Source organism: Diabrotica virgifera, chromosome 5 (assembly GCF_917563875.1).
Source record: "Diabrotica virgifera virgifera chromosome 5, PGI_DIABVI_V3a".
Classification (NCBI taxonomy): Eukaryota; Metazoa; Arthropoda; class Insecta; order Coleoptera; family Chrysomelidae; genus Diabrotica; species Diabrotica virgifera.
The window spans coordinates 140194881-140207797 of NC_065447.1; the positions used below are offsets into that span (position 1 = coordinate 140194881).

At 30.4% G+C, this 12917-nt stretch overlaps 1 protein-coding gene across 2 annotated transcripts in view; it reads left to right on the top strand.

Moving 5' to 3' along the window:
• LOC114338316 (protein spinster) overlaps positions 1-9748 on the top strand; it is a 417225-nt gene extending 407477 nt beyond the window's left edge. For both annotated transcript variants that reach the window (XM_050650386.1, XM_050650387.1), the window contains one exon: positions 3417-9748. Coding sequence is in view for 1 of the 2 variants with exons in the window: in XM_050650387.1 (XP_050506344.1) it covers positions 3417-3475 (59 nt within the window). In the remaining variant the exon portion in view is untranslated. The remainder of the gene's footprint in view (positions 1-3416) is intronic.
• The last annotated feature ends 3169 nt before the right edge of the window (positions 9749-12917 follow it).

Sequence of the window (12917 nt, forward strand, 5' to 3'; positions counted from 1 at the left end):
AGATGAATTTTATTATCAAATTTAAATATATAATGTCTGATAAGTAACGTCCTTTGCCATTGGATTAGTACACTATTGACGTCTGCGCGATATTGACTTTTGTCAAATGACGCTATACGCTGTGAGCTCGTACGTAGAGGGGCTATTTAAAAATTCGCAAGCGCCAGTAGTGACAAGTCTGTAAACGTTTACTGGAAATTTGACATAAATGTCAAAGTGATTAATTTAAAATTAAAATTAAAAACATTAATTATAAAAAATATTAGTTGGTCAAAGCTGTGGTATATATTTTTACCTTAAATATACTTACGTTTTAAATACTGAATTTAAGTTTTTTTAATGTTCCGTAATATGTAATTATAAATTAATCTATTAATCTTAGCGCCATCTACACGATAATTGTGAAAGTATCCGAAGTAAGAAATTAATATTTCATCAATAGAACGTCAAAATGATTAGCAAAATCTTAAAAAAAATCGATTACAATTTAATTACTTTTTGCGTTGTAAATATTAAGCGATATCAATTAAATAATAAATTTAAAAATTACCGGTGAAAGTTGCATTAGTAATCCGCTAGGAGCGACACCATCGAAGCTCAGAGCGTATAGACAAAAACAATTTTCGATCCCGCCAGAACATTATCTGATATACACTAAGCACCAAAATTAACGCACCACCTAAAAAATGGGATACTTTTGATGTCTCTTATTTCATAAACCTCTTGTCCGACTATGTGATTTTTTTAGTAAATTATAGCTTTATTCTTCAGGAATATCGATGTAATAATATTATTGCTAAAGCGATAAGTGTCATTGTATAACGGGTGTAACAATGTTAGTGCGTTTTTTTCCTCAAAGTTTGGAACACTCTGTGGAATATTCCAGCATATAATAAAATATTGAAATTAAAACTGAACTGTAGCCTTAGGTTTTCTTAACATTTTGCTTTTTAATTCATTCGCTTGTGTTCTATAATAAAAAAGTTAGGTACTTTAACAACTAGCAATGTTATTCATCAATACAATGTTTTTAAATAAGTGCGACAACGGGTAACGGGTAATTCTGCATGAAAAAATAATGACCGTTTGCTTTGTACACATATGTCCGTAAATGCTTTGTTTCCGAGGTACGGGATGTTGAATTTTTTCTTACAAACTAACAATTTAATTATTACTCTAAAACTGGTTGAGATATATCAAATGAAATTTGGTAAGTTTTAAGGGGTAGTTATTGCGCATTTTTTGACATACAATTAAGAATTTTATATTCATCATTGGCGTGCATACGAGTATAAGCATTTTATATACTTCCCGTATGCACGCCAATGGTGAATATAAAACTCTTGATTGTATGTCAAAAAATGCGCAATTACTACCTCTTAAAACCTACCAAATTTCATTTGCATATCTAAACCGGTTTTAGAGCAATAAATAAATCATCAGTTTGTAAGAAAAAATTCAACAACCCGTATCTCGGAAACGAAGCATTTGTGGACATATGTTTATAAAGTAAACGGTCATTATTTTTTCATTCAGAATTACCCCTTAAAGTTTGTCGCACTTATTTAGAAACACCCTGTATTGATGAATAACATTGCTAGTTGTTAAAGTACCTAACTTTTTTATTATCCCACATAAGCAAATGAATCAAAAAGCAAAATGTTAAGAAAGCCTAATGCTACAATTGAGTGTTAATTTCAATATTTTGTATACGCTAGAATATTTCACAGGGTGTTCCAAACTTTGAGGAAAAAACACACTATCATTGTTACACCCGGTATACAATGGCATTTACCTGTTTAGCAATAATATTATTACATCGATATTCTTGAAGAATAAAGCTATAATAACATAAAAAATCACTAAAATCGGACAACAGGTTTAGGAAATACGAGCCATCAAAAAGGTCCCTTTTTTAAAGTGGTGCTCTAATTTTGATGCTTAGTGTATTTAGAATATAATATCAAATTTTGGTTCGGTGCAGTGGCGTACCCAGGGGGTTTTGGGGGTTAAAACCCCTGTCAGGGCATATACAAAATATATAAAAAATAGTAGGAAAATGTAACTTGTCGTTCACAAACAATACAAACAAATTTCTGTACCCAAGCCAATCCCCCCCAGAAAAAAATTATAGGTGCACCACTGGTTAGGTGAATTTACTAATGGCCCTACATACATTGGATGTATCATGTATCACCCACCGACGTGGTTACATTGGAAAATGTGAAGAAATACAACGAAATGGTTTTTACACTTTACATAAGTGAAGGTGCGTGAATTGGCAGAGGCCAGAAGAATTAGCAAAGAGCGCACTCGTCATATTTTGAAAGTTGTCATAGTATTGAAGTTTTCAATATGAAAAAAATATCCTGTTGATGGGTACCGCGTTTGTTACCGTTTACTAAAAATATCATCGTGTTACTCTGATCACTTCTCAGCAGTGTTTAGACCTCATAAAGCGTCGTACTTTTGGCGTGGACTGGTAACCTTTGATGAAACTTGGATTCGCCATAGAACAGAATTAACGCACGGCAGTGGACTGAAGCTCGCAAAAGTGCTCCAAAGTGGCCACGACTGGATCAATAGGTCGAAAAGGTCATGACTACTGCTTTTTGAGATTGCAAAGGCATAATTTTAATAGACTGTCTTAAAGCTAAAGCTACCAATAGCCAATACATATTATTGTACGTTATTTCACAACTTGAAGCACGAACATGACAATAGCAAACATTCATGAGCTGGGCTTCAATTGCTTTCCCCGCGGCTTATTTTCCTGATTTGGCCCCCTCCAATTATCATGTGCTCTCGAATATGAGGAGATAATTGACTGAATAGACAACTATTTTGCAAAGCTTCCAAAATTGTAATACTCTGACTGCATAAAGAAAGTTACTTATCCGACCATATAGTATGTGGCAAAGTGTTGCTTGGCAAAGTATTCATAATAACTAACGTTTTTTGATTTCTCAAAGATCTGGGTATTTATAGAATTGAGTCTGTAAAATGAAATTAAAACAATTTCTATTAATTATTAGCAGCTCATGAATAATTTAATTGTATTTTATTAAAAGTATTGTTACTTAACAGTCACTGATATATACCAAATATTAATAATTATTGGGTGGTGTTAATTGAGTTCCAAGCTGTTATTTAATTGAGAATATGAAATATATTAGTCAATTAAAACATTGTAAAAATATCAAAATGATCACGATTCTATTTTTCGCTATGTGGTAATATGAATGTTCGTGTAGGTTTTAAAATATTAGCATAAATAGGAAAATACTAAGCAGTTGTTTGAACTAAAACTATGATGACGTAGAAATTTCATTTATGACGTGCAACGGACTTTAGAGGAAAATGTATATAAACAATTTTTGTTAACAACCTAATTTTATTTTTTTTATGTGTTTTAGCTGGAAATTCACGGCAGCTCTTGGTCAACAATCAGGACAACGATCAAATCATTTCTTGATCACTAGTCTACTAAAGCGTTGTATAAAAAATTAATTTATTTAATCTTTTTTCCTCAAGCCACAAGACTGCCAATTAATGCTAATCGACATCGTTTTTCAAACATCGCAAACTAGAAAGAATAAGAGTTATGTGAAACATTTAAAAAGTTTTTATGTCGTTTTTTTGAGTTGACGTAATCGAAACGCCAATTACAACTTTTGTATTAAGCGAAAATGAATATCAACAGAAGATAACGAACCATTTAAATTCGATGATCTAAGAAAATGGTAAAGAAACTCTGTTCATTGGGTGGATACAAGAATTTTTAAGACTAATCGTGCAAATTCTCATATTACTAAAATACTTATGTTAATTTCTGCTATTTCGTTAGATGGAAAATCAAACTATGAAGTAAAATTGTCCATCTGGGCTTTAATAAAACACGGGATGTTTTATTCATACAAAATTGCTCCACTTCTTTGATTACCCCTATGCAGTCCCGGCGCTAAAAGTATAAGTTGCCCTCCTGCAAAACTAGCATATGCACCTTTTTTTTAATTGCTATTATGTATAACACCAGCAGAAAAAAATCTCTTTTTGGTGCCCAACAAAAAGAAGCGCCCGCCTGCAGTGTGTTCCTTGCAGGCTCGTTATTGCCTTCCCTGTCCCTATGGATCTCCCTGTAATCATTTTGATACCCTCTTATTAGATAGTTAATTTTTTTGTCCAAGCCAAATCATATAATTCGACTCTATATTGTTTTCAGAACGATTTGGTCGTTTGATCAATTTTTCAATGTTAGCATAGCACTATGAAGATACTAGATGTAGGTTTTGCTTTGTAATTTTTGTCGTACACATTAAAAGTTCATAATATTCTTATTCTTTCTATAATGTAGGACTGGTAACTTATTATTTTAACCATACGTAATGTTGTCTAAATGGTGTACGTGCGTGGTCGAATTTTTATATAGAGGTAAGCATCGTGTTTAAACTCATAAAATATTATACATGGACCTTCACTCAAGTTTTTCTTAACTTATTTTTTATGTATTTAGTTATGATTTCGGGGCAGTTCTTATTTTTTGTTTAATTTGAAAATGGACAGACATTCAAGTGAAAATATGTAAGTTATGTTAATTCAAGTAGTGACAAATTAACAAATATGAAGATTAATCCACTGTTTTCTGTAACAAACTTCTAACTTCTGTAAAAACAAAAAAATTCTAATGTGCATTTAAAAAACTTCCGATAAAATATAAGCAAAAGCAAACATTTCATTCATTCATAATTCACATTTACTACTAAAGTATTCCTACTATAATAGATTATCACTGCACATATTTATTTACAATCATTAAAAAGATCTATTATTATTAATCTTATTTTGCTTTAATACATAAAAATATTCTAGTTTGTAAATAATGTGTCTCTTTTAAGTTATCTGAAGCTAAATTCAACGAATACTGCATATTTAAAGATTCGATCAACCTACAGACAGTTTAGACTGTTGTTCAAACCATTTGGCCTTCCAATTAAACTTGTATTTGTTATGTATTGCGACATAGGTGTAAAAACGACTGCGAATTTTATTAACTGTTATGCTTCAGATGTATCTATTACGCGTGTGTTTTAGGTGTATTGTGTGAATATTTTATATTTTAATGTAAATACGCCAATACCAATTCGATACATGGAACTCAATTTAATTTAAAAATACTTCTATGGGTGTATTAGATATCGATGAAATCCTTCATTTTAGCATGTGTTGTACTTATTACAATAGTTTTCAATACTACCCAAAAAAGTTACGGAAACACATCTTTATATACCTCTATAAGTTCCTGAGTGAAAACAATATACAAATCAAATACCAAAATTTTGCATCTCCTATTTCTTATTAGGTTTCCATTCCACAAAGGCTTAACAATAAAAAGACATTTTTGCAACTTACCTAATATGAAATCCTTTATGAATTTCTCATTAGTTACTTTGGCTTTAAAAAACTATTATTTCATAGTGTTTTCAAATTGTTAAAAACATCTTGTTCTTGCTTACTTTAACATAATTTTGTACTAAAAACGATCATTATTCTCTTTGCATTATTCCTATGCGGGGTCGGCTTCTCTAATTGCATTTCTTCATACAATTCTATCTGGGGCCATATCAATACCAATCCCCTTCACCAACATGTCCTTGTCTAAGCGTCTCCGCCAAGGTCTTGTTGGTCTTTCTCTCCTACTCCTTCCAGGAATCTGCACTTCAACAATTCTTCGCATTGGGTGATTAAAGTAAATATGACCAAACCATCTTAACCTACTGTCCGTCCCACCTTGACTTTACAGTATAGGGAACATAGGCAATGCAGTCCTTATGAGAGTTTTTAGCGAGGTGGTGCCGATTTTATCAAAAATAATTTTTAATGGAACATTAGAGAGATTAAATTAAACCTGTTTTAGAAAGATAATCTACAATTTTAGGATTCGTATACGTTTAAGTTTATTTGATATACTACGCATATGAATTCTAAAATTGTAGATTGCCTTTCTAAAACAGTTTTAATTTAATCTCTCTAATGTTCGATTACAAATTCTTTTTGATAAAATAGGCATCAGCGCGCTAGAAACTCTCGTAAGGACTGCATTGCCTATGTTCCCTATACTGTAAAGTCAAGGTGGGACGGACTATATGCTCTCTCATTTTGGCATCATTTGGTGCAACACCTAGACAACCCCTAATATACTCATTTTATCTCTTTTGTCACTCCACTAATCCATCTAAGCATTCTCATTTCCGCCACATGCATTCGTTGTTCCTCTTTCTTTTTCACTGCTCAACATTCAGTTCCGTACATCATAGCCGGTCTTATGGCTGTTTTATAGAATTTTCCCTTCATTGGAATTTTTCTGTCACACAACACACCACTCGCTTCCTTACACTTCATCTATCCAACCTTAATTCTACTGCATGCATCTCCATCTATTTCTCCATTAATCTGTAATATCGATCCTAGATACTTAAAACTATTGCTTTTCACAATCATTTCACCATCCAAAGATATGATTTTATTTGTAGTAGCTCCATCTTTAATTGAACATTCCAAATACTCTGTTTTTATGCTATTAAGTTTTAAACTTTTTTCCATCCAGAGCTTGTCTCCACTGTTCCAGTTTTTTATCTAAATCTCTTTGACTATTTCCTACTGACACTACATCATCAGCATACATTAAGCATCATGGAATGTTACCCTGTTGTTTCGCTGTTATGTGGTAAAAAGCTAATGGGAATAAACAAGGAGTAAGCACCGAGCCTTTGTGCAATCCTATTTTCACATGAAATTAGTCAGTCTCTCCACACTTGTCCTATTAACACTAATCGTCACTCCGTCATAAATATCTCTCATAATCTTTTCATATTCACCAGGGAGTCATATTCATATTCTTACTGAGTGCCCACCACAGAATCGCTCGAGGAACTCTATCATATGCTTTCTCAAGATCAATGAATACCATAATATAAGCGTTTGTATCTTTATCCCTATACGGTTCCATAAATTGCCTTATAATGAAAATTGATTATATTTGGCCCTGCATAAAGCCAATTATTTATCAGATACTTCGGTTTCTACTAAAAAAAATATGAAGATAAAAAGAAATATTATTTTTTGAACATATTTTTGCGTACGTTCTTCTAATAATTTTGGCAATTCCTTTCTGCATTCTTATTTCCTCGTTTAATGCCTGGCGGTAATTTCTGGCACAAAGCTTTATGTTAATTTTTGGGGATGCTATTAAACATGTTTGCGTCCTCATGTTAGAAGTCCTTATTTCTATTATGTTTCCAAATTAGCTTTCTTGAGTATCATGTTGTAATCTCTTCATTTTTCGGTTTGTTGCACGGATTTCTTTCTTTTATGTTTATAACAGCTAATATCTTGAATTTTAATTGTATTCTTACATACTCATTTCAAAGACGTTATTAGTATATTTGTTTCACCTATACACTTTCATCTTTCTACTCTCTACTTAATTACTTTCATATATTGCAATACTTGTTTTGTTTTAATAACGTTAACATGTTTAAAACTGTTTCTTTGAAATATGCTGATTTTTAAAAAGCATCGACAAATAGATATTTTCAAATGATTGATTATACAGTGATGAGCGTGCTAATAACAGGCAAAATATCGCAAAAGATGGAAAACATAATACGCTGTGAAAGAAAACGAAATGAAACTAGTAGATTTGGAAAATTTAGTGATAGAAACCTATAAATTGAGACTATATTGATAGTTTCGTACTTTTAGACGTATTAAGTAATTTAAGGTTCATCTCGGTTCATTTCGCAGCTTATTATGTTTTCCATCTTTTGCGTTGTTTTGCCTGTTATTAGCGCGCTCATTACTGTATATTGCGCCGATAGGGAACTTTTAGTTAATTGCACTGGAGTAATTTAATGAAATTCAATTTCATCATTACAAAAATAATGTCTATAATCCTGAGAGTTTGGCAGTACAAACATTTGGTCAATTAACTGAAATTCGAAGAAGTATTCGCGTTTTGAACAGATCGTTTAACAACAGAGTTGATTAGATGTGATAAATGTTTAAATGTATAAAGGATTTTATGTTCCTTTTGTGCGTACGTAAGATTATATTTCTTAATTAGTATAATAGTGTGTACATATTATTTATTCCTTAGTTTATAATTAATAAAGTTATACCAAATGCTAAGATTCGCATAATGTAAATGATATTAAATCGGTCTAATTACTGGTACATTGTTTTTTTAATTTAAATTGTATATCATAGTTTAAAAGAGAATTAATAAAACTAATTTAATGTAAAGTTTAATGGCATATATGGTACATCACGGTCACAAACCCAATTAAAGTATTTACCGTCTTAGAAAATTATACATCCTAATAGATTTTTACAAACAATATCGATTTTTTATGTATTACCTCGTAGAATTTAAGTTAAAGAATGTGTTTATTGTATGATATTGTACAAGATACCGGAAAGGAAGTTGTTACCTTTTTATATAGTATTTACTACATGACAATTACATGAAAATTGAAATTTATTTGTTAGATAGTTTGGGGCATGTAGTGTGCAGATATAAAACTTTTTTTGTAAATTAACTGAGGTTTATTATATGTGAGTTTTTTCCTGGCGCTGATACTAGTAAAGGTTTTAAAAAATATATGTAAAATTATATATTTTGCTTTGGTTTGTAAGAAATGCGTAATAACTGGAAATGTTCGATAAACTGCATACTGCATGGTTTTTAATTTCCTCTGATTACCTTCAAATATTTCCTACAAGCTAGTACTTTTAAAGTCGTTGAAACTTCTTTAGAAAATATAGAAATCGGTTAATTTACAAACTAATTTATAAGTTTTTCTAACTGATATTTTAGTTTTCTCTTAATTTAATTTTTGGGATGGTCGTATTTTAGTCGTACCAAATAGTTTGATTTGTGCTCACGAAAAACGGACATTTTTATTCGTGTTTGAATGTTTTCAGCAAAAGATACATTGGTGGTGTTATTAATATATTTGATCAATTGTAACTCATATAATTTTGACCTGATTCAGCAATAATAATTTAGTAATTATTACAAATGTACATATGTATCTTTGGTTGAAATATCTAGTCAATATATTTTTAAATATATTTAAAAAAAGGAAAGCAATATATGGTTAGTCACTTCGATTCGGATTTTTAATTCTGATACATATCATTCGAAAATGTCACAAAGAAGCTGGCACATCGACATACACGTAAACCATATCAGCTTAGGTCATATAAAACGTACCTAACTTTTTTCCAGTACAAAGACTACCATGACTGTTAACTGTTGATAAAACGGTATGACTCGTATGAAAACCATGTGCACATTTAGGAATATTTGTGCGCACACATCGAAGAGTTGAACAACGCGTTAAGATTTTTCCTGGATCAGACCTAAAAATTTTAAAGCAATATCACTTTTGTCCTCGCAGTCACTTTCTACTTCTGTAGATTTAGTAGTCATCTATCTAAATACTTTTTTTTAGAAACTATTGTTATAGTTTCTTTGATGATATTTTGAACTATATATTAATAACGATCACCTCTTTGCTGCGATCTTAGAGAGCGGTGTGTTTTTATTCTAAGTTAGCAATTAAGACTGAAAACAAAACACATTTAGTATTTGTATATTTATTATTTGTATTGTATAAGTAGTTAGTGAATTGTTTTTTTTTTGTTTTTAAAACATATTTATACATAAAACTCATTTAAAATAGTACACATAGTAGTTTTATTTACTCCCATTCAAATTTTGTTAATTAACATGTTAAAAATGATAATTATCTCTATCTCTACCCAGCATTAGAACTTTAATAAGGCACTGAATATGGTGTTCTATGCAAATCGTGTAAATCCTGTTTACGACTTTTTTCATATGATGTCATAAAAATGAACTCATTCTCAACATTAGAGAATTAAAAAAAAATTCGCGATATTGCTAAATATTCAGTATTCATGTTAAAACATGTGGACTTTTACTCACGTTGAGATTTTCGAAAAACAAAAATTATTACTTATTGTGGACCAGTTCAATAGGGTCAAATGCATTTGACACTTAGTACACACGAATATTCTCCCTTTACTATCATGCCATCTACATGATCAAATTGCGTATACAGGGTGCGCCAAACCCCTGGTTTTCTTTGATTACGACTAAATTATGGGATATACAAAAAAATGTTTTTAACAAAATTAATGTATATCGAAGCCGGCTATAATTTAAAATTATTTTCGATTATACAGGGTGAGTCAAAACGACGGTAAGAACCAAAGTTGTGTTTTTTTAAATAGAACACCTTATATATTAAATCATTTTTGAATATATATTTTTTTAAATATTAAGAATTTATATAAGGTATTATAGGCCTAAAGTTAACAATTTTCGAAATATTTACGCTTTTATTAAGAAAAATGGTAATATTCAAAGGGCTGTGAATTAGGCTTTCAAGGTAATAAAAATTTAAATGACACGTCAAAGTTTTTTAACTATACTGTTATTTTTAAATAAATTAACATTTTTGACATAGATATAGCCATAAAATATACAGTGTGATCACTATTTGCAAATACAAAATTTTCTCATTTTTTTTTAAATGGGACACCCTGTATATTACAAAAAAAAATTTTATTAAATTATATTATCTGACAAAAAAAGAAGTAGAAGGACACCCTGTATAAATAATTATGTAAATGTTTACATTACTGAATAGAGAATTGAAGAACCTTTCAAATGAGCTAGCACACGACCCCTATTCTCATTTAAAAAAATCATCGATTGCGTCATCACGCCCAGATGGATGACGTCACTAGTATACCATATATGCCACAATATCATAACTTAAAAATAAGAATCGACCTGTTTCGGGATTTTTCCTTAGTCGCCGGTTTACGAAATAACGAATTTATTTCTTTCATTTGCACCATACTGTCGGTGGAAAATAGTGTCGCGCACGCTTGATTAGCAATTAAAAAACAAAGGAGTTTTGAATATTGTATTGCAAAATACAATAAATCTTCGGGATTTCATCAATCGATGTTTAAAGAATATCTACCTACCTTGGCAACATTCAAATTTTCAGTTTTTCACATAGTTTTTGAGGGTTAAAAATGGCAAATTTCGCAATTTTTCAATTTTTAATCGCTTGTATGTCAAAAACTATCATTTTTAGAGAAAAGTCACCAAAGACCTTTTCTGTTTGGAATGATCCAAAAACCTAAAAAAACTTTTTTCCATGCAAAAAAAAAATAATTTTTGGAAAAAAACAAAAAAAACGTTTAAAAAATTTTTGACCACCTTTTGGTCCTGGCAACATGCAAATTTGTTAAAAGGAGTCCTGTTTGAGTAAGATTGTGCAAAAAATCCGAATCGGAATATTTTTCCTAGCGGATGCGCAGTGGCTTTCTGGACTAATTTACATGGTGATACTGTCTGTTCTTGGAGGCATTAAAATTTAAACTGTTTGGTGCTTCAGAGTCTCATTCGATATAATGTCCATATAAAAGTGGATCAAGTTCTTTTGCGGTATCATCAAGGCACGTCAATAATGTGTACGCCGCCACATAAAATGCTTGTTTTATATGCAATGATGATGATGCAAAAGAACTCGATCCATTTTTATATGGATATCATATAGGTAATGAAAGTCTGAAGCCCCAAAAGTTTTAATTTTAATGTCTCCAAAACACGTAGTACCACCATCTAACTGTAAAAATTGCTCTCAAAACTTGTGTAGATGTAAAAAAGCTGAGATTTTCTGTATATCTCGATGCAGGTACATGAAAGAAAATGTTTGTAAAAATAGTGTTGATGAATAAGAATAACTTCCTTTAAAGTTTTATTTTTAAGATCTTAGTTTTTCATGTTTTTTCTCATTTAGTACAAAAAATCGAATAAAAAGTATATAATAATTAAAGGTCATACGAGGTACTTTATGATGATTTAATTATAACAATAGGGAACTTGCACATTTTTTTATTACATAATAATGTTCAGTTTTGTTTAAAAATGAGATTTCCAAAATTTCACGCTTCAAAAACGCATAATAACTTAGAAATACAAATTTAACATCTGCGATATTGAAATAGGTCAAACGACCCGTGACGTCACATAGTTTTACTTTGTGGCTATATTTAGGTATATTCTTCTTCTCCTTCCTTAGTTTATTGGCCTCCACCTACTTGGGTATTTGGCCAACTCATCGTCGCGCAATAAGGAAAAAATATTTATATTCTAATGACATTTATCGTATGTCATTGTAATAATATATACCAGTTTGTTGAGATTGTAGTATGATACAGTTTTTGAAGGAAAGGAAAGAAGGTTTACTATGGAAAATAAAACCATTTTGTGAAAGTATAAGTTTTCTATGAATAATTCAAACGATCAAAAACACTGGTGACGTCACATAACTGTATTTTCTACTGACGTTTATAATGTATAATTTAAAATTATATACAATTTTGTTTACTTTGTTGGTGCAGAATGTAAACATTAACCATATGACGTCACGACGCGTTTTGGGCTAGCTGCTTTAATTTGAAGTTAGAATCGTCTTTAGGGGCGAAACGGAACACAAAAACAACTTTTTTATCTTTGATACATGTTTTAAATTATGTTCTCTTGTGATTTATAACATTTTTTCGAATTTAAAATTTTATGCAAGGTCCCTATTATATGATAAAATTTTATTAAGATATTCAAAAATAAAAACTAAAGATAACGTATATATACATAACGTATATATATATATATATATATATATATATATATATATATATATATATATATATATATTGATGTGATCTTGATTATTGATATGAGATAATATTCTTATTTGTCATTTAATTTAATCAATGCATTAATAATAATTTAATTAATTAACCAGATC